This window comes from Epinephelus moara, chromosome 1 (assembly GCF_006386435.1).
Source record: "Epinephelus moara isolate mb chromosome 1, YSFRI_EMoa_1.0, whole genome shotgun sequence".
In the NCBI taxonomy this organism is placed as follows: Eukaryota; Metazoa; Chordata; class Actinopteri; order Perciformes; family Serranidae; genus Epinephelus; species Epinephelus moara.
The window spans coordinates 35,510,442-35,536,003 of record NC_065506.1 but is presented as its reverse complement, the minus strand read 5'-3'; the positions used below and the strand labels follow the sequence as shown (position 1 = coordinate 35,536,003).

Genomic DNA, 25,562 nt, shown 5'->3' with positions numbered 1-25,562 from the left:
AAGTCAGCTACAATCACAGCATAGTTCTCCCCATTAAAAGCTCTTATGACCCACCACATACTTACAATTATTTATGTGATAAACAATGTTAACTAAATAGTATGTGTAGCTCTTAGGAAACCTGCTGGTCAGCCATAAGACTCTGGTCCAGCCTATCTATTTAGTATAACTTGTAATAGGTCAATAGACAGTCTACTTAAACTTAACTTTTTGCTTTTAAATGAGATTGATGAGGGTTAAATTTAAAAAATATAGGATTACAACACACATGAGAGTGTGACTTCATTCTCTGCTCAGGATGCTATTTCTCCGCTATATCTTTATATAGTAAATCATTTTTTGCTGCTATATTCATGCTCTAAATATTGTGTACAGTGACTCTTAAGTAAAACTACAAAACTATAAGCATCAAAATACAGGTTGTTGAAAGTACCAAAACTTAAAGTACTCATGCTGAATAGCCAATTTTGCAGTCATACATAAGCTTGGTGTTACTATATTTATGTATTAATGTGTTCATTACTTTAATGTTGCATATTTTGTATTGTATTGAAAGATACCAAATGCATAGGGGAGCAAAAACTACAAGATTTGCCTCATAAATATAGTGGTACACCCAAGTTAGGGCAGCACAATATATCTTTTTCGTATCGTTACTTCAACTTGCACAAAAAATAAATAAAAAAAATAAAAAATGCCAAAGAATGCTTTATTGCACTGTGGAATTAGTTAACTGAGAGAGAGCGTATCAGTCTATACAGTCTATGGTATCAGTACAAAACTGTGCTTAAAATGGCTATCATTTTTTTATTTTATTTTTTTATTAGTCTTTTTTTGCCTTTAATGTTCAGTTAACTTGCTCAATGCTGGAAATATTTTTTCTATACATTTTTTTAATTCAACAAGCAGGTTGTTATGTTTTAGCAGTATACTGACAGCAACAGAAAGGCAGAACTGAGTAACCTTTAATGTTAATTTATCGCGAGTAATATGATATCGTGATATTTCACACTATCCAATACCTCATGTATTTTCCACATATTGTGCAGCCCTACCCAAAACTGTACTTACTGTACTCGAGTAAATGTACTTATTTTCCACTACTGCTGGTGTTGTACACTCTTGATGACAGTATCTCGTAAATTCGATATTTTAATATTATAATATTAACTATGTCAATCAGCATATTGTGTCAATAGGAACCTCTGTCATTAGATGATGTAACAGTCGAGCTTGTTTTGGAGGGACACCTGAGTTTTAGCCGATTGCTAATGCTAACGGCTAGCAGTATGTTCACGCAAATAAAAGGAGATTGGAGCAGTTTCAAAGACATCGGTCCTTGTCCCCAACTCCAACCAGAGTAAGTCCAACTTATACACAACAAACCCATTAAACATGGGCATTAGTTAGTTAGTTAGTTAGTTAGTTAGTTTGTTAGTTTGTTAGTTAGTTACAATTAAACTCACTATTAAAGGTTATTGCTTTCTTACGTTTCCGGTCCAAATTAATGTAGGGTGTCTCAACAGTTATTGCTAGCTAACGTTTGCTAAACAAAACGTAAATGCTAACTCAGTTAATAAACGAACAAAATGACAGCTACAGGCCTGTAAGTGATGACAGTTCAGATTTATAATAGTTTGGCGAGTGGCGCCACCTCCTGACAATAATAGAAAACAATACGTAACGTTAGCCCTCCTGAATATTATTTAATATCTAATATATCAATAGTTTGGAGTTTGGCTAGTTATTGATACATGTAGCCTATTTTGTACCTGACAGGGCCTTGAGATGCAGTAGCTAAACTGAGCCATGATCTGTTTGGAGACTTATAACAAGAAAACAAATAAGCACATTTAGATTATGAACGTCAGTCAGCATCACATAATGTGTGTTTTCTGTTTTGTGGCTACATTTTTAAGTCAAAGGTGAACCAGCTCAGATATACCTTATAGTGGGTCTTGCCGTGCCTGCCCAGTTAACTTCAAAAGAAGTGTCACCAAAGTCTGGCACCAATGCAAAATTCAAACACTGTAACTGACTTAAAGACTCTTCCCTCTTTCATAGGTCCCTTGGTTAGTTGCTGGTAGTCTGCTCATGACTTGCTTGGAGACAGCTGCCAACATGGTTACGGCTGACAGCCCTGGAAAAACACCTACTGGGTATAATATTTACAGGCAAGCAAAAGTGTTTTTAACTTCATTATTTCTTGGAAAAAAATGCAGTTATGTTTATCATAAATTATCGTCCACTTACTGAAGTGCAGGGGTAGTGTTGCTCGGTTGACAAGATAGCTCTTATGTCATCACATTAGTGTGAAACTGCTGTGAGCAAAGGAAGACTGGAAAATGCAGTTGAGAAGCTTGTACTTGAATTAAGATTTTTGTTTGTCAAACTACTCTTTTTAAGTCCAAGTCTCAAGTCGTGTCAAAACAAGTCCAAGTCAGGTGTCATGTCCCTCAGGGCCAGTTTAAATCAGGTCACAAGTCTTGGCGCAATGCAAGTCAGTTGCAGTTCATGTGTGGTTTCTGATTAACATTAAAAAGAATTGACATTTAAATGTTTTCCACACAGCTGATACTAGGGGTGGGAATCACTAGAGGCCCTAGAATACAATTTAATCATGATACGTAAGTCATGATAATTGTTATTATTGTGATTTTAAACATTTTACAATATGCTGACTATTGCGATAACATATTGTGATTTATTACCTTTTTTCAACCTCAAATGATTAATATAACTTATAATAATAATTATATAATAATAATAACATTGTCAACATCTGTTTTATTAAATAAAATAATGTTTTTTAGTCTGTTGATCTCACCTCAATCATTTTTATTATGGAAAAAATGTATGTAGTGAACTGTAAAATTAATTAACTTTATATTTATAGTAGGCTATCGAAAGTTCCATTTGCATTAGCAATATTAATTATTTCTATAATAAAAAAGTGATAACTTTGTTGGTGTTTTACCATGCAAAATATTGCGATACAATGCTTTTGACAATTTTTCCACACCCCTACTTGATATAAGACCAATGCCATTTAACGCATAGAGTTAAATAAAGTAAGATAAGTTTGAAGTCCAGTCTCAGCCCCTCATTCAGTCTGTCTCAACTCAAGCCTACTGTCTTGTTTAAAAGTCATAATTATGAAATAACCCCATTTTTCTGTTGACAATATTTGTCAGTTCAACCAGAATGAACCTGAGTTGGATTCTGTTCAATCCTTTGGAGACAGAATTTGACCAGCAGCTTCAGTTCAAGGAGAAATAGTCTGAAATTTAAAAACATTAAAACACTGCCATCCAGTGGAGAGATTCTCTCAGTGCACTTTGTTCTGATGGGGAGGAAATGAAGTGTCACACAAAAGGCCTTCCATTTCAACGCAATCACATTTATTGGCTTTTTTTCTATGCACAGTTACTAAGCAGCCTGATGAGCTGTTAAAATGAATTAGATATAGAATAATAATAATGGAATTTTCACAATGTTGTAACCCCCCTGCCACCCCAAAAAATAAATACAAGACTGAAGGTGTTGCACAGCTCCAAAATATACAAAGGCTTGGAAATAATCATGTAAACTTTGAAAAAAAAAAAAAAAACTTTTTTCTTTTTATCATTTTATTGATTTATTTTACAAAAGAAAGAATTTGAAACATTTTTTCTTTAAAAACGTATTTACAGGTTTATACAAAAATACAAAAGTGATTCAAATCTGTTAAGTCCTAGCTAGTTTTAAACATGGAGCCTCTTTTAAATAGATAGTTACACTGTGTCTTCAATGTCTGTATTTTTTTCAGTTCTCCGTCACATATTTTAAAGTCTGTTTAGTGTTAATCCATTCTGTACACCTTTGAGAAAAATCATCCAGTGGTTGTTGTCACACTTCTCTTTAGACCAAAATTGTGTGCAGACATTTAAAAACAAGTTGGGACCAAGAATCTATAGAAGTCATAGATTCTTGTTTTGTTCCCAAGCTATTGAGGACTGAGGTTTGAGACGGCTGGATGAATGTTAATGAGAGTCTGCATGGCAACCTCACAGTTTGTCTTTCCAATCAAATTGTGTCCGTCAATCATCTATCCACTGCTTTTACAAATAAAGGAAACAGTCTTAAAATACCTCTATAGCATCAATGCCAGGTGCAGTACAGAAAAATCACACTAAACAAATAGTCAAATACTTTTGAGTAACTTTTAAATAGCATTTCACAGTCACATTGCATTTTCATGTAATACCGTATCAGCCTTTTTTTTAGTTAGTAATGTTTTGTGAGAATCAAAAAATTCTGTTATAAGTCAAAAGTAAAGACAATGATTCTTCAATCAGATCAAACTTGTTTTTGGGTCTATAAATGAATATTTTTTCTCTCCATTTTTTTTTTTAATTTGCACATATTTATCCAAAGCGGCTTGTCCAAAACGGAATCAGCAGTTTCTCCTGGAAAATATTTCTCTCACTCCCAATTTCCGCAGCTCCAGCAAGACTAGGACCCAGCACCAAAAGTGTTCAGATTCTCCATCCCGACAGATTCTATATCATTTTCTTTACAGTCTCTTTTTACGTATGATTGTCCAGTGAGTAGATATACAGTACAAGATAAACCCCTGTTTGTGATCACGACTATACAGAACAGAATTAGCCAGACAGTTTTGTACATCTATAGAACACACTATTGAACTTGAACATTTTGAACGGAAAATACAAAATCTCTTTCTCGTGGTATGGAGACATCCCTCAGATAAAAATAATGATATGGTGGTGTCCTTTTCTTTTCTTCTTCTTTTTTTTCTTTACTTATTGCATGCGATAGAAAACACAACAAATAAAACAATGAACAGGAACAAGTGCGCTTCAGCAATACGGGTATGATAGATGTAAAATTCTAGTAGTCATTTCACAGCTTTTTACCCTCTCCATCTTACACAGTGTCAGTTCTGCAATTCAGATTCGCTGAGTATCAAACAGTTGTGGTTTTGTCATCTATCTATCTACCTATCTATCTATCTATCTATCTATCTATCTATCTATCTATCTATATCTATCTGTAGCATTTACAATAAAACAGTAATATGCTTGCTGAGGTATTCACAGAATACAGTGAATGGTTTCTACTGAAGTACGGTCTCTGAATGTAAGAAGTATATGTGTTGTGTTTGCTGTGATAGGCAGGTGAGAGTTCAAACTTTCCACTGATGATAGTCTGTAACACTCTAGATGCTCTGCATGTGTAACATCTATTGGAAGAATGAGAATATGCTCTGATCCCAGTGTTGGGTAGAAAAGGCTGCAGCCATGCAATGGATGCATTGCTGACTGTTATATCGTGGTGGTGTGTAGTCCTTTCCTCCTCTTGCCTCCTCTCTTTCAGGCTTTGTGATATGAAGTGTGGAGGGTAAGACAAAACGGCGTACACCAGCTACTGGGTTGAGCTTTCACCTGTCTAATGCTACTGGGTCAGTGCAAATGAAGGAGAGGCAACAAGGAGAGGAGAACAGTGTACATTGTTAAGAGTCATGTGTGATGTTATCAGTGAGACCTGTTCTTCTATGCTACACTCAGGTTGATTCCCTATAAAATTTCTGCTTGTTGTTTTATATAGATATGACTTTTTATATTCAGTACAAATATACATATGCAATTTCATTATAAGATATATTTTTTTCTTTTTCAAGGAATATTCTTGAAGAATCATGAAGTGCAAAAGCGAGGTTGGTTCTTGGAAATGCTTTCCAAATTAAACCTCTAGTCAAACCGATTGAGGACCCTCTAAAGCATTTTCACCGTCTGCACTCAATGGTATCTAATTTAAAACTGCTTTGAAATGCACCTTTTCCACTTCAAGTCAGCACAGCAAGACTGGCCAGCAGCTGGAAAAGCTTTCATCAGTCTAAACATACTAGATTTCAAGGTTGGGTTTAAGTACGTATGTGATTGAATTCTGGTGGAACATGGCGCAGGTCCATGTGTATGTGCAGGGACTTATAAATGCCCCGCTTACACCCACCTCTAGTAGAGAAAGGCCACTGTGCGATTGTCCAAAATTAGCCTCTATCTTGACAAATGGGCCCCATCTAGGCGCAAGCCCTTGCTCCTTCTTGTTAGACACTCAAATCCAAGACAAATCAATTTAGTTCACTGGCAATGTAATACAAATGTCACTAAAACCTTTCACAGTGAAAGATTAATCATTCTTATAATACAAAGGAACCACAAAAATGTCGACAGAAACCAGGATCCAGGGGATGTTTCCATATAGGGTCATGCAACATGGTGAAACTTTATCATCATGTTCTGAGGCGCAGTTTTACAAAAATACATGCATCATGTTATCTTTTTGGATATAATTAATGTGAAGAAATATATGATTGGCTCTGTGTGATATATTCTCTATGCCAGGTCTGCAGATGGAAATATAATAGATACGTTGGTGCTGTGTTGTTAGTAACTTCCACAAGGAAACAACCCTTGCTTGTTGGCAGGAATATTGAGGATGGACTCTGGGAAGTCTGGCCAATGCTTTGGGCACCAAAAGTTTAAAGAATATTAAATTTCATAAGAATTTTTAATTTTATTAAGAAAGCAGTTCCTCAGCGACACACACGCACCCACGCCATTCAAAACACAAGTAGTAGAAATATCAGTGGATGTTGCATGTGCTCGTTCATGCACACGCACGTTGTCCGTACTCCACAAAATTTATTTTCTTATCATAATTTCAAACATTTGGGACTGTTTTTTTTCTTTAGATTTTTTTTTAAAAAGACAGTTCAATCAAAATAGGTCTGAAGTCTGGCTCTTTTAACTATGAGGGAGCTATTCTTTTGATAATACAGTATTTAGGTATATCCTCAAAGTTTTCATAATCATCCCTTTATGATTCAGTATCTCACAGCACTCTGTCTGACACCCTTCATTAGAATAGTAGATCCAAAACTGGGTGCATTTTAGAAACAGTCAGATTTTGTGTGTTGGAAAAATTACACTGTTGGCCTTGATGAGACACCTATCCAAGATTAGAAAAGTAGAGGGGGGCATTTGAAATGTAGGACACAGAGAATAGAGGACATCTCTCTTCAGGTGGTTTTAGGATGATCTGTCATCATGGGGGCTCCCATCTGAGTTCTCTGTCTCCCCTTCGGAAATGGCTTGCATGGGGGCCGTGTAGAGGCGGCTGCGTGTACTATATCGACTGCTGTTGGCTACAGGGGGGATCCGAGAACGTCCCTGTCGGGATGCAGCGGACATAGGCAGGGTTTTGGGGGTAAAACTCTCAGAGTTGGCTCTGGGAAAAAGGCCTGGTATCTGGATTGGTTCCAAGCCAGAAATGTGGGGCTCTTGGAGTGTAGAGGGTAGCTCCTCAGCCTGTCTAATGGCCCCTTCCTGAAGGGGGTCCCCTGGGGTTTTAGGGGTGATAGGGCTCTTCAGAATCTCTGTAGCTGACATGCGGTAGCTGGAATCAGACCTGCTACCTTTCTTCAGCAGCAGGAGTTTAAACTCCTCGTTGGACGTGCTGGATTTCTTGGCGCTGCGGTAGATTGGCACAGGGGCTCGTTGTGACCCGGCAGCAGTGGATAATGGGGCTGGGATGTTGAGAGGAGGAGCTGGCGGGATAATGGCGGTGGTGACAGGAGTTACTGGTGCTGCAGGGCAGAGACGAGACTTTGCGTTTAAGTCCCCCGAATCTTTACGCCCCAAGACCTTTCTCTTGGATCTGAAAAAGAAAATCACAGGACAGTAATTAAGATTTAGACAGTGAATGAATAGATACAAAGAGAGACAAATTAACAAACACATACAGCAGACTTTGAAATAGCTGGATCACCACTAACATATGACAAATACAATTAATTTAGTATGGGTTTAGTGTGCCTTGGCCTTTAGACAGACAGTCAAACAGATTGACCACCAATGCAAAATTCACAGCACCTGTGTATCATGGCAAACAGGTCCTCAGTCGTGCGGGTCTTGTTGGGTGACGTGATAATAATGTCTTCATCCACTTTGGTGTCATCCATCAGAGGGGAGAGCGAATTATCACTTGGTGTGGAATCTGTAGCACAAGACATCCCTATCACATGTCATCTGGTTGTCTGATCATTTAGTATACAGATGGTGAAATAACCATCCTTTAAACCTTGGCATGCAGCATGTGTGTTTTCTGTAATCTTCACAAAAGAGCACTAATTCTGCCAGAATAATTTATCTTACCTTTACTGAAGTAATCCTCAGTGTCAGGAGTAGTGGAGTCATCTTTGCTCTCCTGTGGCTGCTGCTGATGGGCACTTCTGGTAGCACCTGATGTCACTTCCTCTTCTTCTTCCTGCTCTTCATATCCTCCTTTCCTTGCATCGCTGATTAGGTAAGGATGCGATGTCTCCTTTGTGGTACCAGGCACTTTGACTGGACTAGCCCAGGGCCCTGAGTCTGAGTGAGATACCCCAGCAAATTCATATGCTGGGGGTGGAGGGTGGTCCGATCGCATGCCGCCTCTGGAACATGCAGCCCTTGGTGGCTCTTTCAACTGATCTTCCTCTTCCTCCTCCTCATCCTCATCATCATCATCATCCTGGGAGAATGAGCGTTCCCCCAAAACCCTAAACTCAGGGTGTGCATGAGCTGAGTGCGTGAGCCCTCTGAACTCTGTGTGTGAGTGGATATGCGTGTGTAGATCCACAGGCGAAGGATGGGGAGCACGTGGCACAGGCCGATGCAGGGGTGAGCTGTCCTCGGAGAGATCTGATGATGGGTCCATCCGGGTTCTGAAGGCTGTCATAGCCCAGAAGGTTCCAGGTCCATAGCGGTCCTGTCTGAGTAGCAGGCTTTCATAGGATGGAGGCCCATCAGGGTGGCGCCCAGGAGGAGGTGGTTGCGAGTGTTCAGGGGAGGAGGTGTGATCATGACACGGGGGTCTAGGAGGTGGCCTGCGCGGAGGGAGAGGCCTCGTGTTAATAGGCGGTGGAGCCAGAGTAGAACCACTAGGAGGACATTTGGGTCTTGTTACAGTCTCTGCTCCGCTTGCTGTTTCCTGGTCTGCAGTGGTAGAACTATCTGTAGGTTGACTAATAGAATGGAGCTGCACTGAACGAAGAGCAGATGGAGTTATTACCAATAGATTGGAACTGGGAATTGTTAAAGCAGAGTTTGAACTGGGTGGTGGGTTGGTATTTGATGCCTCAGGGGCCAACAACTTTGTTCCAGTGGCTAAAACATTTGCAACTCTGTGTTTGCTGTGGTGGAGCGTGTGCATGTGGTGTGTCCGATGGGATAGCGTGTGTCTGACATAACCACCATGAAGAACATTAAGATCAAGTTGAGATGGTGGAGGTGGGAAGTCTGGGTCTCTCTTATAGCCAGAGGAAATGGAAGCTCCATCTCTGGGGAAGTGCTGCAGGGAAGAGAGAGAAGACTTCCTCTCGGGCACTTTGGGCTTTCTCTTGCCAGTTGAGGGAGACAGTGGTCCTGGAAAGAACGCTGCCGAAGATGAGGGCAAGGTTGATGTTGGAGTCTCTGATTGGCTAGAATAGCCACTTGATGGTGAGGCCAGGCCGGCCAGCTTCTCAGGTGACCCAAGTTTGAAGTCTCCAGGTGGGAGAGGTGGACTAGATGCCCTAGTCTCTGAAGGTTGGGCAAGGGCCTGGGTTTGGGTTTCTGTGGAGGAGGAAGAGCTGTCTGGTGACTTGATGCACTCCATGACAGTAGTGCCTGTGGCTGTGCTTGAGTTGGACATTGATGTGTATTCACCATTGTTGGACTTCAGCTCAGTGTTGTGAAGCCACAGGTCTGCATAGTCAGATTGCACAGCACCTTCATCCTTAAATGAGTGTGTATCTGCAGAGCTAAAGGACATGGGCTCCACTATGTCCACAGTTTCACCCAGTCCCCTTCCCCAAGATCCCAAAGGCTCTGCCACTAGACAGGATGTCTGTAATGGTTCTGGAGCACCTCCAAGCTCTAGCTCCAGTTCCAGCTTCATATCTGTGGAAGACAAGGTAAGCTCTTGTTCACTAACTGTCTTTGGTTGATCCTGATCTGCCTGTGTGTCCGTTCCAACATCAACACCGCTACAGGTGTCCTTCAGCGAGGAGGTCCGTTTAGGTGGTGGAGGTTTGACTTTTGGTTTCCTCAGCGGACGACAGGTCCTTCCCAGGGTCATTGTACCTGACTTGAAGTCAGCTGAGGGCTGGGGGTAAACTCCATGGGACGGTGGTGCTGCCACAGTGTTGGATTGGCCACAGTCAGGCCCTGGGTCTGCATAGTTATACATGTATCCTTTGTAATTCTGATTACACTCCCCAAAGTGCACAGAAGAGGAATAGAAACCCTCTGTATCAGATGGGTAATGGGAGCCAGACTCTTTTTCACTGTTGCTGCTCTTGTTGTCACTATAACATGTTTGTAGACCTTGTTTGGAGCTGTACTCCTGGGGTAAACCATGGCCTCGGCTAAGATTTTGAGTTTGGTCAGGATCTTGGTCCGGGTCAGTCTGGTCTTGGTCTGGAGGGTATGTCCACTCCCCCTCACTGGCCGTACTGACCCCTGCATCGTCCAGCTGGTCTGTGGCTGAGGATGTGAACGAGCTTGACCTGTGGCCTTGGCCCTGGGGTCTGAGGTCCGAGTGGTATGATGGATCCAGGGAGAATCCCTCATCAATGGCATTGGGCACAGTGTTGAGTGACAGCTCAGAGTCGCAGTGGGATGAGCCTGTCAGTGGTGGAGAAGAAGGTGGGGGAATGGTTTCAGATGTCTGAGAGGGGCAGGTGGAGCTGGAGCCACTCCAGTTCCCGCTTGATGACTGGTGGTCCTCCTTGTGGTCCACATGGCTGCCGAGGACTCCTGTTGTAGAAACCGAATGAATAGGGCTGCTGAAAGTATCTGAACTTGATGAGATCTCACAGCTGCCCATATCAGCCTTGCGAGGCAAGCGAGAACGGCCCCTCTCCATCCAGCTGTGCTCCGGGCTCCCTCCTCCTCCACCTCCTCTGTCTCTCTCCCCAGATCGCTGCAGCCTTTTCAAGCTACCGAGTTGCAGCGGCTCAGGAGCTGCCTGGTCATCTGTGCTCTCCTCTTCATCCTTCATCATCATCATCTTCATTCTTGGACTAGGGCCAGGTGGAATAAAGTCCTCTGCTTCGTATGGTGACAAGTCCTCGTCTTCGTCATCATCATCATAATTGTCATCATCATCCTCATCACTGTCCATCAGGCGTCCACCCTCTCGAGGAAGGCTACGAGAGCGCAAGCGCCCACCATGGGTTGCAGCACTTGTGTATGTGGAGTCTGACTGGTCACCCAGGGAAGAAATGTTGCCTGTTGAATGGGAGAGAGAGGCAGGGATTCCTTGATGGCCACGTTGGGCTCTGATGCGCCTTCTGGAGGGAGCAGCTGTACCTGAAGAAGGAAAGACAAAAGACAGAGAGGGGGACAGAGGGAGACATTCTTAATGTCTTAGGTGTTGACTATGTGAACTGTACCAAGTTACCATACATAATTTGAACTCCACTTTGATGGATCTAGTTTAAAGATGAAGGTATACTTGTTTGATATTATTGACAGCCTTTAGATGATTGGCCTGTTCAAACTTAAATATGACAGCTATCTGAGCTGAGCTATCATCACAGCCACTGCAAAGTCAAACACTTTGCAATGTAATCAATATCAGAAAATATTTAAATTCCAGATGACGCGGCATTTCTAGACTATCTAGCTTCAGTATTGTGACGTATTTCTGAATAAACCAGGACAGGTGGAATATAATGTTGGGAGGAATTTCATTTGATCATTGAAAAGTGGGCGACATAACAGTGAGACCCCGACAGTGTAATGCCATTGGGATAGTAATATTTGTCAGGGTGAGAGGGACACGATGTCCGTCGTATGCTCCATGTAACGTTAGTTACTGAAGCAGTCCACTGTAAAATGTGCGTAATCTGGAGCTGTCACATAATCTTTCCTTAAAGTGAATACATTTTATCCACGGTATTTTGGGGAAATGGAGACACACCAACGTAGCATGCTGTTGCTAGTTAGCTAACTTAATCTTAGCTCTGTGTAGCTAAAAGTTGCAGATTGATTGATGGGTGGATGTCATGATATTATTGGTTGAAACTGGATGGTGCTATCTTATGTAAGCACACATCATATTTTGTCTTACAGGAAGAAAACCTGATTGGATTTTGATTTAAGAACAGAAAGTAATTGGTGATTTGTATTTGTTTTAGCATATATTGTTGAATAGGTGCACAATATGGCTGGGTATGTGATCTTAAAGAGTTAAAAAGGCATTTTTCATCTCATCTCAACTTTAAGCAAACTCCTTGCCCTAGTCCGTAGCAAAAATATGGGAGCCAGAATAAAGAATCAAATATACTTGTTCTTTACAAACTTACATGCTATAAGGAAATCATCTGTCTGGCAGCCAGAGTCACGAGTGTGATGGAGGCGACCACTGATTAAGAGGTCTTCCTGACAGAGAGAGAGTTGGTGCGGGTTGGCATGGACAATCACTGTGCGCTCTCTTGCTACGGGTGATTCATCTGAGTCTGAATATAGAGAGACAAAGCAAGCTGAGTGTTACTCCTACAGGTAATGGTGACATTTTACACACTAGCTTTTTTTGCTGAGAATTGGGACCTCCCTTATTCATGATCAGATTGTAACAAATCCACAGCTAAGTCATTTTATTAAAAGCATATTTGGATGCAAATACAAAGGTGAAAGCATCTGAAATGCACATGACAGGTGTCCACTGCATTATGAAACGACATGCATGCGTAACTTCAGGTACATAGGTCAAAGCTGAACCAGGAAGTAGCTCACAAGCAGCTTTGGGTAACATTTTTAATGGACTGCCTAGTATTTTTGTTGCATGTGATTGTTGCTGCTCATTTAGCTTGCCCTCATGAACTCATGGCTGAATTAGCAAGGTCACCTCATTCCCAGGTCTCAGCAATTAAATTGGAAAATATCATCAAAACCAATAGCAATTTGCCAAACCTATAAGATTAAGATCCAAACAGAATAATAACGCTAAATTTTCCAGGTGTGCTCTTTAACATACCCATGTCCTGTTGTACTCTTTTGGGTATTCCTGTGATAGTCTTCCTCCTCCTCAGCTTCCTTCTCCTCTGAAGAACCGACTGGGAATGGACTAGAGAGCAACGAGCACTTGCTTCCCTGTCAAACCCAACTCCTGCAATAATAACACAGAAGCCATAAGCCATTTAAAAAGCTAAATATATTTGATAAGATTCCTGGTTTTCATGCAGGCAGTCTGGGTTTGAGTCCTGATTTGAGAACAGTTGCTTGTTGGTCACTTGTTAGCAGTGTTGCTTTACAGTAACAAGGTTCCTGATTTGATCCTCACTATGCCCAATCTCCTTTAATTACCCCATTCTTCTTCTTTGTCTTACCTGTGACGTTTATGGGGATGATGCAGGAGGAGATGGAGTGAGAATCGGCAGTTGACTTCTGATCTGATAGTGGGTGATTTTCCTTGGACCAGTTTGTCTGTTTATCCTGGGTCGAGGGGGCGTTGGGGGCTGAGGCCTTGGCTCTGTGGCCTCCCACGACCTCACCACCTTCGCCTTCCCCTGTAGAGGTAGCCTGGAGGGAAGGGACAGTTAGCAGCAACATTATATACATGGTAGGTGCTGACACAGTCCTACAGTTTTAATACATAAGTTACCTAGTTGGACAGGCTAAAATAGAATCTTTACCATCATGATGTGCACTTTAAAATAGCCACTATTTGACAATTCCTCTAACATCAGAACATATGTAATAACAAAAACAATACCAAAGGTAGGGCAGAGTAAAGCTATCAAGAATTAAATACAAAATTTGATTAGACGATAAACAGAAAGTCAAAAAAAACAACACAAACGTTTGATACCTTTCTATTCCATGGAATGAAGATGCAACTTTCAATAGGGTGAAGTGAGTAAAAGCACTCAAACTATTAACAAAGAATAAAAGACAAAGAAAAACAAAAGAACAGATGACATGAGTAATCCAGAAGATTTGATAAAAACATTAAAGGAAAGTAAAAAGTGAAGGATGAATGAAATAGACAAGGTATAGTTTTATTTTTTCAGCTCCCTCTAACAATTTTAAATTAAACTCCATTAACCCCCTTGCCTTTCAAAAACTACATTGGGGGAAACCTAAATTAAAATTCAAGGCAGTAGAATTCTGGTTTAGTTCATATTTTACTTTCTTACCTTTCTTTGGATCGTCTGAATATCTGCTTCTCTTCCTGCCCTCTCCTGTGGCACCAGGAAAATACAAACATACAAAGAATTATTGTATGTTAGAATTATAAGTGTCAGAGGCGGGTGTAGGTCACACGTGCAAAGTCACAAGCAAGTCCCAAGTCACTGTGGAGAAAATCAAGCAAGTCGAGTCCTTTGCTGCTTTTGCGTGTTATTATTTAATCATTTTAATTTTTTTTTTTTTTTTTTTTTTAGAATGTTGAGGTTTGGTTAGTTAGTTGGACGCAATGAACACTGTGAGAGTGTCACTTTGGGCTCTGGGTCATTGTGACACCATTTCTCATTATTTCCAGAATTTTTACAAATCACACAATCAGTCAATTAATGGAAAAAATAATGTGCAGATTACTCCATGCTGTAACTAATCTTCAGTTAATAGTTCACAATGAGCTCCTCCTCAACCAACTACACAGTACAGTACTGCTTTTACATTAATGCATGAGTCATATTAATCTAATGATATCATATGTAATAATAGAGTAACATGTTGAATGCAGGACTTGTACTGTCCCATAACGTGAGCGGAGCAGGAATGAGAGCGAAAATATCTCTTTGAGTACGGGTGGGCACAGGAAGCGCACATACACACTCAGACACAGTGAACCTATGTTGGGATTGCAGGCAGGGATGGTTGTTACGAACTGTGACAGTCCCAAAACCTCGTACAAATAAGTTAGGAGAGAGCCTGAGCATATGACAGCTAGCAGCGTATGTACCTGCGCTCTACAGTGGTGACTGTGTCTGCGTAACAGCCCACAGAGCTGACAGTGTGTCGCTGGTTGCAAACCACGTTCAGTACTGAATGAGTTAGAGAAAACTCACATGTATCACACAGATAGAACCGAATAAAAGGACATGTGGTGAAGCCCGTGACGCTGCAGTGCATAACTGCCATTCCTCTGAGGAGAGATGTGCAGGAGGACAGAGCTCTTGTAGTGGGTATGGATACCAGCTGGTGGGCTTCCCCCACTGCGACATATATGTTGTCATGTTTCAAAAATATCTCAAAATAGTCATCTGTCTTAAGTCTAAGTCAAGTCTCAAGTCATGAACACCAAGTCAACGTCAAGTCTAGTCTTTCATCAGTGTTAGTCAAGCAAATTTGCGATTCAAGTTATGTGACACAAGTCCCCCACCTCTGCAAAGTTTTTAATGAAATTATAGATGATTTTTACATTTTTCTAAGCAAATGTCAGTGAAATTTCTTACTTTTCTCTGTATGGTCTGGATCTCTGTTTCTCTTACAGTCCTCTCCTTCAAGAGATACAGAAAGGGAGGAATAAAGGTAACATTAGTGTGATTAAAATAGAACACACTGGTAATGTATACTGATATATAGTAAACAGGAATTGATACAACCACATAATAAAAGAGAAACGTAAGGTACACTCTTAGAAATAAAAGTGGTATCTAGAACCTGATAGGATTCCTTGGCTAATGCCCATATACCCCTTTTCCACCAACATGGAACCGGTTCCGTTCTGGTACCCGTACCTAATATTGAAGCGTTCAGAGCATTTTCACTAAGCAGTTCGCAGTTGTAACCAAAGCAAAATGGGATTTCCTTGACTTGAGGTGTGACTTGATGGGTTCATAAAGGCCCAGGCCTGATGTGGTCTACACACAACAATCATAGTTCACAGTCACAATTTTAAGGGTTGGAGATTTTGTGAAATCACTACTTCTACAGCCTTTACTATTTTTAGGGTGTAGTAGGGTTGGGAACCAAAACTTGATTCCAAATTTGAACCGAATACGAAATGTCAAGTATCGGATACCCGTTAAAATAAATTTCGGCAGACCATGTGGTATCGTATGGCATGAAATGATGGAAAGGATATCAACTATGGCAGAACACAAGTGAAATTATTTTATTAAGGGGATTCCAGGAACATCTACATTAAAAAAATCTAATTTGCAAGGTGGGGAGGATCTTTCAACACCCCTCCTTTCAACAATCCTTAAAGAACCCTTTCTTCACAGAAGGGGTCTTTATATGAAAAGGGGGTTTAATGGAACCCTTAGTCTTACAAAGAATGTTTGAAGGACCCTTTCTTCAAAAAACATTTTTCCAGAAGCAAATGGCTCTGGGTAGGACCTCGGACCTTCAGGAAGAACCCTTTAGAAACCCTTATTTCTAAGAGTGTAGTGCAGTAATGCGACGTTACATCAAACTCCAGACATAGAGCAGTGACTGTCCACACAAGTGCACATAACACGGATCTTGATACAACACAGCAGGCGTCTACATGTCACACATTAACAGACACGAACACACAGACGAACTTCTGTTTTACCTTCCTGGGTTGATAGTCTAACTCTCGCTCCCTCTCTGCTCTCTCTTGCTGCATGGCGACATCAGAATGAGATACGGTGTCAGTTTATAGTAACATGTATTTAATAAGAATCAAAGGTGTCAGTAAGCACAAAAATATGAATAGGAAAACTGGAAAATGTGTTTATTTGATGTTCTGCTTAATGTCTTCCTCACTAACCAATACCTCGCTCAACATGTACAAGGCAGACTGTCCAGTTGGTCGGCGGCTAACTTTGTTTACATGTTTGACATTTTGCAACTATACCACACTGATGAAACTCGTCACATACATACTGTATAATCCCAGACATAATTGGTGAACTGCTTGGTAGGAAATACAAACACATAACGTAGGTCTTGCAATTTAAGGGGAACTGTTTCTTTATTGATCATGAAATATACGTCACTCTTACCGCTCGTGCCAGGCGACTCCTCTGTTGCCGACGGATGCTGTGCGGTGAGGGGAAGGTGGGCATAGGGGGCGCCACTGAGATAGAGATGGTCACCCTGTTTCTCTCCCGACTCGTGGAGCGGTGGTGCTGTTGTTCGTCTGTGAAACACACACACACAAAAACTCACGATCTGTGTAATTTGGATACAACATAATGCAGCTGTGCAGACTGGATGCATCTCTCACCTCGGTGTAGGGCTCTGAGACTTAGCTGCGCGCTTCTGTGCAGCTCCTCCAGACATGGTGGTCGGGTACAAGGATGAAAAACGTTGTGTTGCTGGTGCCATGGAGCCTGATAGTGAAGGGACAGCTTGCTCTCTATATCCAGGTTTGACACCGCTAAAAAAGGAGAGCAGAGAGACAGAACGGGTTAAAGGGAATTCCTGTGATGACTGAGATAATGAAAAAATCACAAGTGGTCTGCATATAAAGTTGGTTCTAATCTATGTTTTTATCTATTGATTTTTTTGATGTAGTGTTTTGACCATAGACTGTAAGATGGACAACATGGCAGCTCCATAAAAGTGAAGCAAAAACATCTCCATTGCCCCCTGGTGGCTGGCTGCAGTATAGGTCATAAACCCCACCACCTTCATGTTAGTGGATAGGACATGGGCCAAACCATCAAAACACATGTCAAATAATTTTTCCCCAAGATGGTTTCGGTCATTTTAGGCAGTTCCTATCATGTTGATGTGTGTTCAAGTATTCTTTTTTTAATAAGTTTGGTTTTAATTAGTATTTGATGCCATAAAAAGACGGGCTTGAAGTCATAATTGACAGCTGTATGTGCCAAACGGAGTGCTCATGATCAAAGATGCGGCGCATGATTGGTAAGATAGCAGGAACTCAATGCCGCAGAGAGTGCTACTGCTTAACTCTGGCTCCAAATGACGACAGCAGCGGTTATAGGTGTGATATTTTGGCTTCATTTTTGTACAGCAAGTGGAGACATGTTGTCCGTCTGTACACAGCCATTGGTTTAGACCTCTGTGTGATTTTATCCAATCAATGGAACATAAGTACATATCTTTTAACGTTATGGACCCATGGCCATATGATCAATGAGCAGACCTAGGGGCAAAAAACGAGCAGTGGGCCTGAGCCTAATCCTTACGCTTCCTACACTCTTTACATCCTGTTACTCTCAAAAACTCAACAAGTTACAAGCAACAACGCAAATGGCCCCTATATTTAGAGCTGGTATTTGCTTTGTCCCCTCTGGGCTATTATAGAAACGTGGTGGAGCAACATTGCGGACCTGTAGAAGAGGACCCGCTCTATATATAGATATAAATGACTTATTTCTAAGGTAACGAAAACACGACCACTCTCATTTTCAAGTGATTATACACTACAGAAAACTTACTTATGATATTATATCCCATTTTTGCCAATATATGTGCCTAAATCCTAAACACTGGACTTTCAAAACTACATTTTGACATGCGGCCACTCCACAGGACAGCACTGAGTCTGATGAAGAGCGCAAAGCTTGAAAAGTCACCACAGTGGTAACTTAATTAAATATCTATGGGAGCATAGCCTAGTGTTTTCATCACAGAGTTTAGACAATGTAGGATTCACCCTGAGGCTCTGAGCTGATATTTTGCTTTAGTGGTGTATATTCATAAACATAACAGCAATTGATTAAATTGCACAAACCACAGACACATTTTAAATCTGAGGTTTCTGTCTATGTGTGCAGTTTCCCACATTGCCCAGTAAGTAACCAGCCTTGTTTCAGCCTTAATAAAAAAATATAATAATAATTAAAACAGTATCATAAAGCTCTAGAAATAAACAACCCAGGATGCCATTGTTGCTTTAAGACATGGTTTTTGAAATAGGACATTTGTATGTTAACATCATGCCTGCTCCACCAGCATCTACAAACAAACCAACAACAACAAGAGAAACCACAACAAGCTGAGATCCAGGCCAGGCTTTACAATTTACCTCCGACAGGCAGAGGCCTCACACAGAAACCAGTCAACACATGAAAATATACAAAACAACACGCACTGGGGACAGTAATGTTACAAGTTCACACACAGAAACTATTAGAAAGTCTGATGGCACATCATAATCCTCCTTATATTTAATACATTCAAATGTGAGACAGGGCCGAGACACGCCAGCAGGTGGCAGCTAAACACGCCTCATCACTGCAACTCTGCATCCTCCAGCTCCCCACTGTACATTTCACACAGTCCTCCATGTTTATCGCCACCACAATTTATTATTATCAGAAATCTTTACTATCATGAATGATGTACACCTGAGAAACTCTAACAGTTATTTCAGAAGATTAAAATGGTTGATTTACAGACGAGGAGAGACAGAGAGAGAGAGAGAAGGACTGCGATTATCCATCTCTCTTATCTGCTCTCACAGCCCCTTTAGCTTTTATTATGAGTCCTATTTCCCCTCTTTTAACTCAGAACTCAAAATGCAATTGTGCCCTTGAAAGCCACACTGTACATCAGTAGCCAGGCAACCTTTCATTGCTCATCAAGGCTCGTATTTGCCTGCAATTAAATCAGCCGGCTCACATCAGCAGCATCAGGCCAATTTAAACTACAAGGTTAAAGAAGCACAGAGGGCATGCTTATTCACACTAGATAAACAATTATACAGCGTTCTGCCCTGAAGACTGTCACATACAGATAAAGGTATTGTCTTGTTTTGCATATTACACCTTGTGTCTTTAACATTCATGGAGGTAATGACTGAAATACAACCCAAAGACTGCAACTGAACAAACTCACTTAGAAGATGAAATCTCATGCAGTTTATGAGATGAGAAACAAATTTTAAGACAAATTTAAATAAATGTAAGTTGAATTTTACCATAATGGCTTTTGTCACTGTTATTATTGTCTTTGCTTCTCTAAAAACTGAAATTTTGGGATGTTTAAGGAGATTCTTGGAGATGCTTGTGTTAGCTGCATTGAGCTAGTCTCATTGCTGACAGATCTGCAAATTCAGCAAAAGACATGCCTCATTGTTATTCCTGGTAGTCAGTGGTAATAACCATCGATGGAGTGGTAATAAGAGTGAGAGAGAAGAATATCAGAGGCAAAGGTGTTTCGCTGTAGAAGGTGCTGACCTAGTTGTTGTGACACAGTTAAATTAGTGGATTTGTTACCGTAGCTTTACTGCCTGCCAGCCCACTTGTTTCCCTGATCTTTCTTCTCATCGTCCTTCCACCATCTTCCTCTCTTCTACTCATTTTCTCCTCACTCTCCTGCTGATGATATGAAAGTGTTTCCTCCTCCTCCTGCTCATCATCAAATTGTAGTGCTAAAACTGCATTACTCAGCTAAATGTTCCCTGCTGCTTTATTCTGTATGTCATAAAGATATTATATGTAGGATTTGTAGGATATTGATTTTTTGTAGGCAAGTGGAAGAGACATTTACTTGCTCCATCAGAAAAGTTTAAAGTCATAAACAAAAATACTGTGTGTCTTTACGTTATGTGCCTGTCATTATTAGAAAACTTGGGAATTGTGACCTGCTCTCATTGAATCAGTCGCATGATTGAATCAGTTGCATTGAGTAGCTAAGCCACAAATATAGCTAACTCCCCATAGAACCCCTCTAAAAATAAAATGTAAAAAATTGACATTAAAAACAATCAAACATAGGGGAAATGTTGGAGCAGAGTGTACGTGAAACCATTCATGCTTCTCCCTTAGTTTGAACAGTGAATCGAGGAATAAACAGTTGAAAGCATCCAAACAGTGTCGACATAAAAATATTTCAGTTTATGAATTTTGTTATCGTGGCTATATGTCAAGTCCCTGGGACGGGTGCTGGACAGTGCCCCGACCGGGGACTCCATTGTTCTGCTGGGGGACTTCAAAGCTCACGTGGGCAGTGACAGCAGGACCTGGAGGGGCGTGATTGGGAGGAACGGCCTGCCCAATCTGAACCCGAGTGGTGTTCAGTTATTGGACTTCTGTGCGGGTCGCAGTTTGGCCATAACTAACACCATGTTCGAGCATAAGGAGCACAAGGACCTGCCCACTATTGTCGTGGTCGCTCACTACGACTCCTTTGGTGTTGCCCCATGGCTGTCGTACGGTGCAGACTCAAACAGCAGCAGGGTGTCTATGTTACTAGAGCTGGCTCGTCTTTTCTTAAAACTGTACACCTACATGAGGCCTGGGAACGCCTCGGGGTTCCCTCGGAAGAGCTGACGAAAGTGGCTGGGGAGAGGACTGTCTGGGCTTCTTTGCTGAGGCTGCTGCCCCCGCGACCTGGACCCGGATAAGCGGAGGACGATGAAGACGAAGACGAAGATGTCAAGTTTTAACCTCAGTAAATCATTTTCATATGAATTTAGACTGAATATAACTGATTTGTTGAGGTAAAAATGTTACATATTTTCCATATGAAATAGGGGGTTTGGGGTCTTTTCTCAAAAAATTTTGAGCATTGAACACTTAACTTCATCTATACTTTTATGTTTTTATTGGGGGGATGGGACACATGCACGTGTTCTAAATATTGAAGGAGACCTGCCCTCTGTGTCCCTCCTGAAATCTACATCTATGCTTGCTACAAAATGAAAAAAAAAAAGTCATTTTTATGTGGACAGCGAACTTTTGTGCCTGGATAAGTCAAAAGTAAATTCATTTGTCCAAAGGACAAGTGCCACAAAAAGTTAATGTAGAGCCCAGTTGTTTATATTCTTCACTGAAACACTGATTCTTGGTGTGTGTGTGTGTGTGTGTGCGCTGGAGAGCTCATGTTTCCACTGGGGATTTTCCTAACAACTAATTTCCCTGACATTTAAACAGAGGTTTAAACTTGAACTAGTTGTCTAGACTAGACATAAGGAAATACTCAGAAAACAATAAAACCTGAGCATAATTTAATCTATGTGTAGAAATTGTCCCAAAAAATATTGTGCAAATTATATGAGCCATTTGAAATCCTTAATGACAATTTTCAGTAACCAAATTATATTTTAGATGTCACTGAAATGTGTGACACTTCGCACCGTGCATTATGAACACGTATCTTACAAAACATTAAAATTAAACAACACACACACAACGTTCTGCAAAGACAAGCTCCAATATAAAGAGGAAATAAGCAGAGAAAAATGGAGGGGGACTTTAACATATACATATAACGTGTAGAAATATTGCAGAACATCTGCATAGCTAACAAAACATCAGTGAAGTTCTTTTAGATTTAGCTTTACAGTGTGTTGCCCAGCAGCAGCAACACCTTCCCTGAACAAACATGTACAAAAATTACTGAACATAAGAGCGGTCCACACAGGGGCTATCAGTGTTTCCCGCTTGACCACTTGGTGCAGTACCTCGCCAACCTTTCCTCTGGCAACGACTCTTAAAAGACTCAGCAAGACATTAACAAATGCAGTGCTGGATTCAAAGTTAATTATATGTCTCAGAATTCACCAGAAATACAAATCATATCCCGAAATAAATGATCAACTGCATGTAACAAAATCTAAATCTGAAGAGTTTCACCTCTCTCTCCTACCTGCATTGTCCCGCCTCGCTCTTGCTGTCCTGAACCTCTTCCTCCTCATCTGCATTCGATTGCAATGAGGCTTATGCTGCGAGTTACCCATCGTTAACATACAGGACCAGACATGCCTGACCACATGTACACACTCATCTAATGCACTCTCTGTCTGTCTGGCTCTCTTTCTGCTTTTTACCCATCATCCCTCTGCTTCTTACTGTATCCCTCCATCTCTGCTCCCCCTCATCCTGAAATCTGCAGGTGCAGTGTCAGCAACTTGCAGTGTCATCATCAGGACTTGCATGCCAACAGCACCAAGAGAGGGGAGGAGGTACAGTAAAAAAATATGGTAGAAATCTATGTAATGAAGAAATGCAGTGCAATGTGCTGAAGACAGTAATGCAGCAATCCACTTGGTCTCTAAAAACAGCGGTTCAAAGATTAAAATTTAATTTATGGTTAAGTTGTGTATGAACTTTAATATGACTTAAATTGTGTGCCAAAAATCTTTAGATTAAGGGCTCGGGCTACTAAAAGAGATCCCTGAGTTTTTAGATTCACATTAACAATACATGGCTGCTAAGAATGCTAAACTGTCTCAATCTTCAGCAAAACAAAAAGATGTTGAAGAAGTAAACCATGTGATATACATTTGTAGAATATTATTTTTTCCTTTTTATGTGCATTTTATCAGAGGATTGTTAATAAGAATGCAACTTAGCCTCATACGACGGTTCATATGATATCCTGCAAATTAGCATCCCACAAATGACATTACATACTTAAACTACAGTTACGGAGATTAGATTTAGGCAAGTAAAGTTACTGTGGATAGGTTTAGGAAAAGAAATATGGTTGGGCGTCTTTAGGTTTGGGCATGTAAAAGAAACATGGTGACAAATGTACCTTAAAACGACTCTCAAAATGAGTTCACTCAAAGTTCACATGTTCCAGAGCACCAGTCTTCTGGGGAAACCATCCACCACCCCAACCTGCCTCCTTAAGGGTGTCCATGTTTCTCTTTACTTCCTTCAGGGCATTGATCACTTTGCATGAAAACAGCCTGGTAGATGTGAGAAAATAGGCACCATTTCAACTTATTTCTATTCAACTTCTTTTATCACTATCCCCTTTTATCCCGGCCGTTTAAGATGGTAATGTCACAGCGATATTCCGCCGCTCTGTATACGAGGTACAGTCAGGGAGTGGGGGGACAGAGTTGTCTTGTGTTTAACCCAGCAACGGAGGTAGTAACTGTACCGATTAGATGACTGTGTAAAAGGGACAGCCGGCAGGATGGGACCATGGACAGGACAGGTGTGACGTTTTGACCACATGTTATGTGTGTGACCCACTGCAAGGAGATTTCTAAGCGGCTGATAGCAGTTAGCAGCTAACTTGAAGAGGAACAGAGGCTGAAAATGTCTGCACATTGGGAGGACAACAAGGTCCAGGAGCTCCTTACCCTCTGAGCAGAGATCAGCTGCCATATAACACAGACGGTAAATGACTATCATTGGCATGCTTTGCTGTTGTTAATGTTTATAAAGTGCTGCCTGAGGCGTATGTCATATGTCACACTAGAGGGTGACACTGTTGTGTTACATGTGTCGCTCGTCACACCTCTTTTTGGATGCTGGCATGCTGTCTAAAATCACACACTGTGACAACATGATGCTGCTGTTGTTTGGTTCTGTGTGTGGTTCTGTGGTTCTTATAAAGCGCTGCCTGAGGCATGTTATATGTCACACTAGAGGCCAACCCTGTTGTGTTACATGTCATGCCCGTCATGCCTCCTTTGCTTCTGGAACATGCTACCTAAAATCACTTACTGTTACTGGACTTTATTGCAGGTCACTCTGTACAAATGGCTTTTGAGTGTCTCTGAGGAGAGACTGTCTAAAAAATGTAAACCATTTTCCTCTAGTTTAAATTATTTTCATGTCTCGCTCCTCCCTATGACAGTCGGCATTTCGCTTTTCAACTATGGCCGTTTGGAAGAGCTATAGAGATGCTTTTGCCTTCCAATGTTATCGGACTACATGTGGTACACACTAGTTCTTATCAAGCATACCCCTGATGTCCCTCCTTCCCAATTGCAGGAGTTCAATGCATGCTCTGCAGGGAGTGCTTTGGGATGCCCCAAAAGGGCTCCTATGGAGAAGGACACAAGCTGCTCTGCTCACTCTGAACTTGGGATACATTGACAGATGGATTAATCAATAGATGGTGGACTCAGCGTAGACAGGGAGTTTCAAGAAGATTTACCATACACATCAGCCTTTATGAGCTGCTGAAACTCGGTTGGCTGATAGTGGACAGGCGTTTATGTCGATCGGCGTATAACACATCACAGCATAGACAAAGCATACAGCTGAATCTTTGAAACAAATGGGCTTCATATAAACTTGCGAAGTTACAAGTTTTTTTTTCTGCAGACGCTTTGCAAAATTAATCTCATCTCAAATCACAACTGTCAATGCAAAGGTTTTAAGTGTGTGATTTACAGTTGGTGAGTTATTGGCCTACATGTAAAAGTGTTTTTTATGGCACCACTTCAGCCTCATCTGGCTAATGGGTCTAATTTTTATTACCTGAGTCGTGAATGAGTTTCATCTGGAAGCCTTGGCTCATGTGTGCTTTTATGGTCTCTGAGATCCACAAGCGTTCAGGGAAGGAGTGAGAGAAGGAGAACTATAATGAAATGAAATTAATAAAATGATGGTATGAGGGTCAGTAGCAGACCACAGGAAGCCAGTGAAGAGCTCCAGCTCTTATGTTATGCACAGAGGACACGCTGTAGTGTAAAAAAAAGAGCTGTGCCAACAAACTATAAAAACATCCCAACCAGACACAGTCATCCATGACATTTACACTGAGACCACTGACTCCTCACATGTCACTGCTTTGATATTGCTCTTTCTCCTTCTGGTACAGCTATATGATTTTGCATCCCTGTCTCTCTGTTTGCCTCTCTCTCTGGTCCAGATGTGAGTGAATGTA

At 41.1% G+C, this 25,562-nt stretch overlaps 2 protein-coding genes across 2 annotated transcripts in view; one reads left to right on the top strand and one right to left on the bottom strand.

The window, feature by feature from the left end:
• Positions 1-4,404: 4,404 nt before the first annotated feature.
• The window catches only part of nhsb (Nance-Horan syndrome b (congenital cataracts and dental anomalies)), a 75,220-nt gene continuing 54,062 nt past the window's right edge, over positions 4,405-25,562 (bottom strand). The window contains exons 2-12 of the mRNA XM_050046453.1: positions 17,236-17,388; positions 17,012-17,148; positions 16,579-16,626; positions 15,491-15,535; positions 14,231-14,275; positions 13,421-13,613; positions 13,069-13,200; positions 12,398-12,550; positions 8,220-11,399; positions 7,938-8,079; positions 4,405-7,722 (exon numbers count right to left, since the gene is read on the bottom strand). Of these exons, the coding sequence (XP_049902410.1) occupies positions 7,095-7,722; positions 7,938-8,079; positions 8,220-11,399; positions 12,398-12,550; positions 13,069-13,200; positions 13,421-13,613; positions 14,231-14,275; positions 15,491-15,535; positions 16,579-16,626; positions 17,012-17,148; positions 17,236-17,388 (4,856 nt within the window). The 3' untranslated portion in view covers positions 4,405-7,094. The remainder of the gene's footprint in view (positions 7,723-7,937; positions 8,080-8,219; positions 11,400-12,397; positions 12,551-13,068; positions 13,201-13,420; positions 13,614-14,230; positions 14,276-15,490; positions 15,536-16,578; positions 16,627-17,011; positions 17,149-17,235; positions 17,389-25,562) is intronic.
• The window catches only part of ace2 (angiotensin I converting enzyme 2), an 82,575-nt gene continuing 79,825 nt past the window's right edge, over positions 22,813-25,562 (top strand). The window contains exon 1 of the mRNA XM_050054945.1: positions 22,813-22,890. The gene's annotated coding sequence lies outside the window, so the exon portion shown is untranslated. The remainder of the gene's footprint in view (positions 22,891-25,562) is intronic.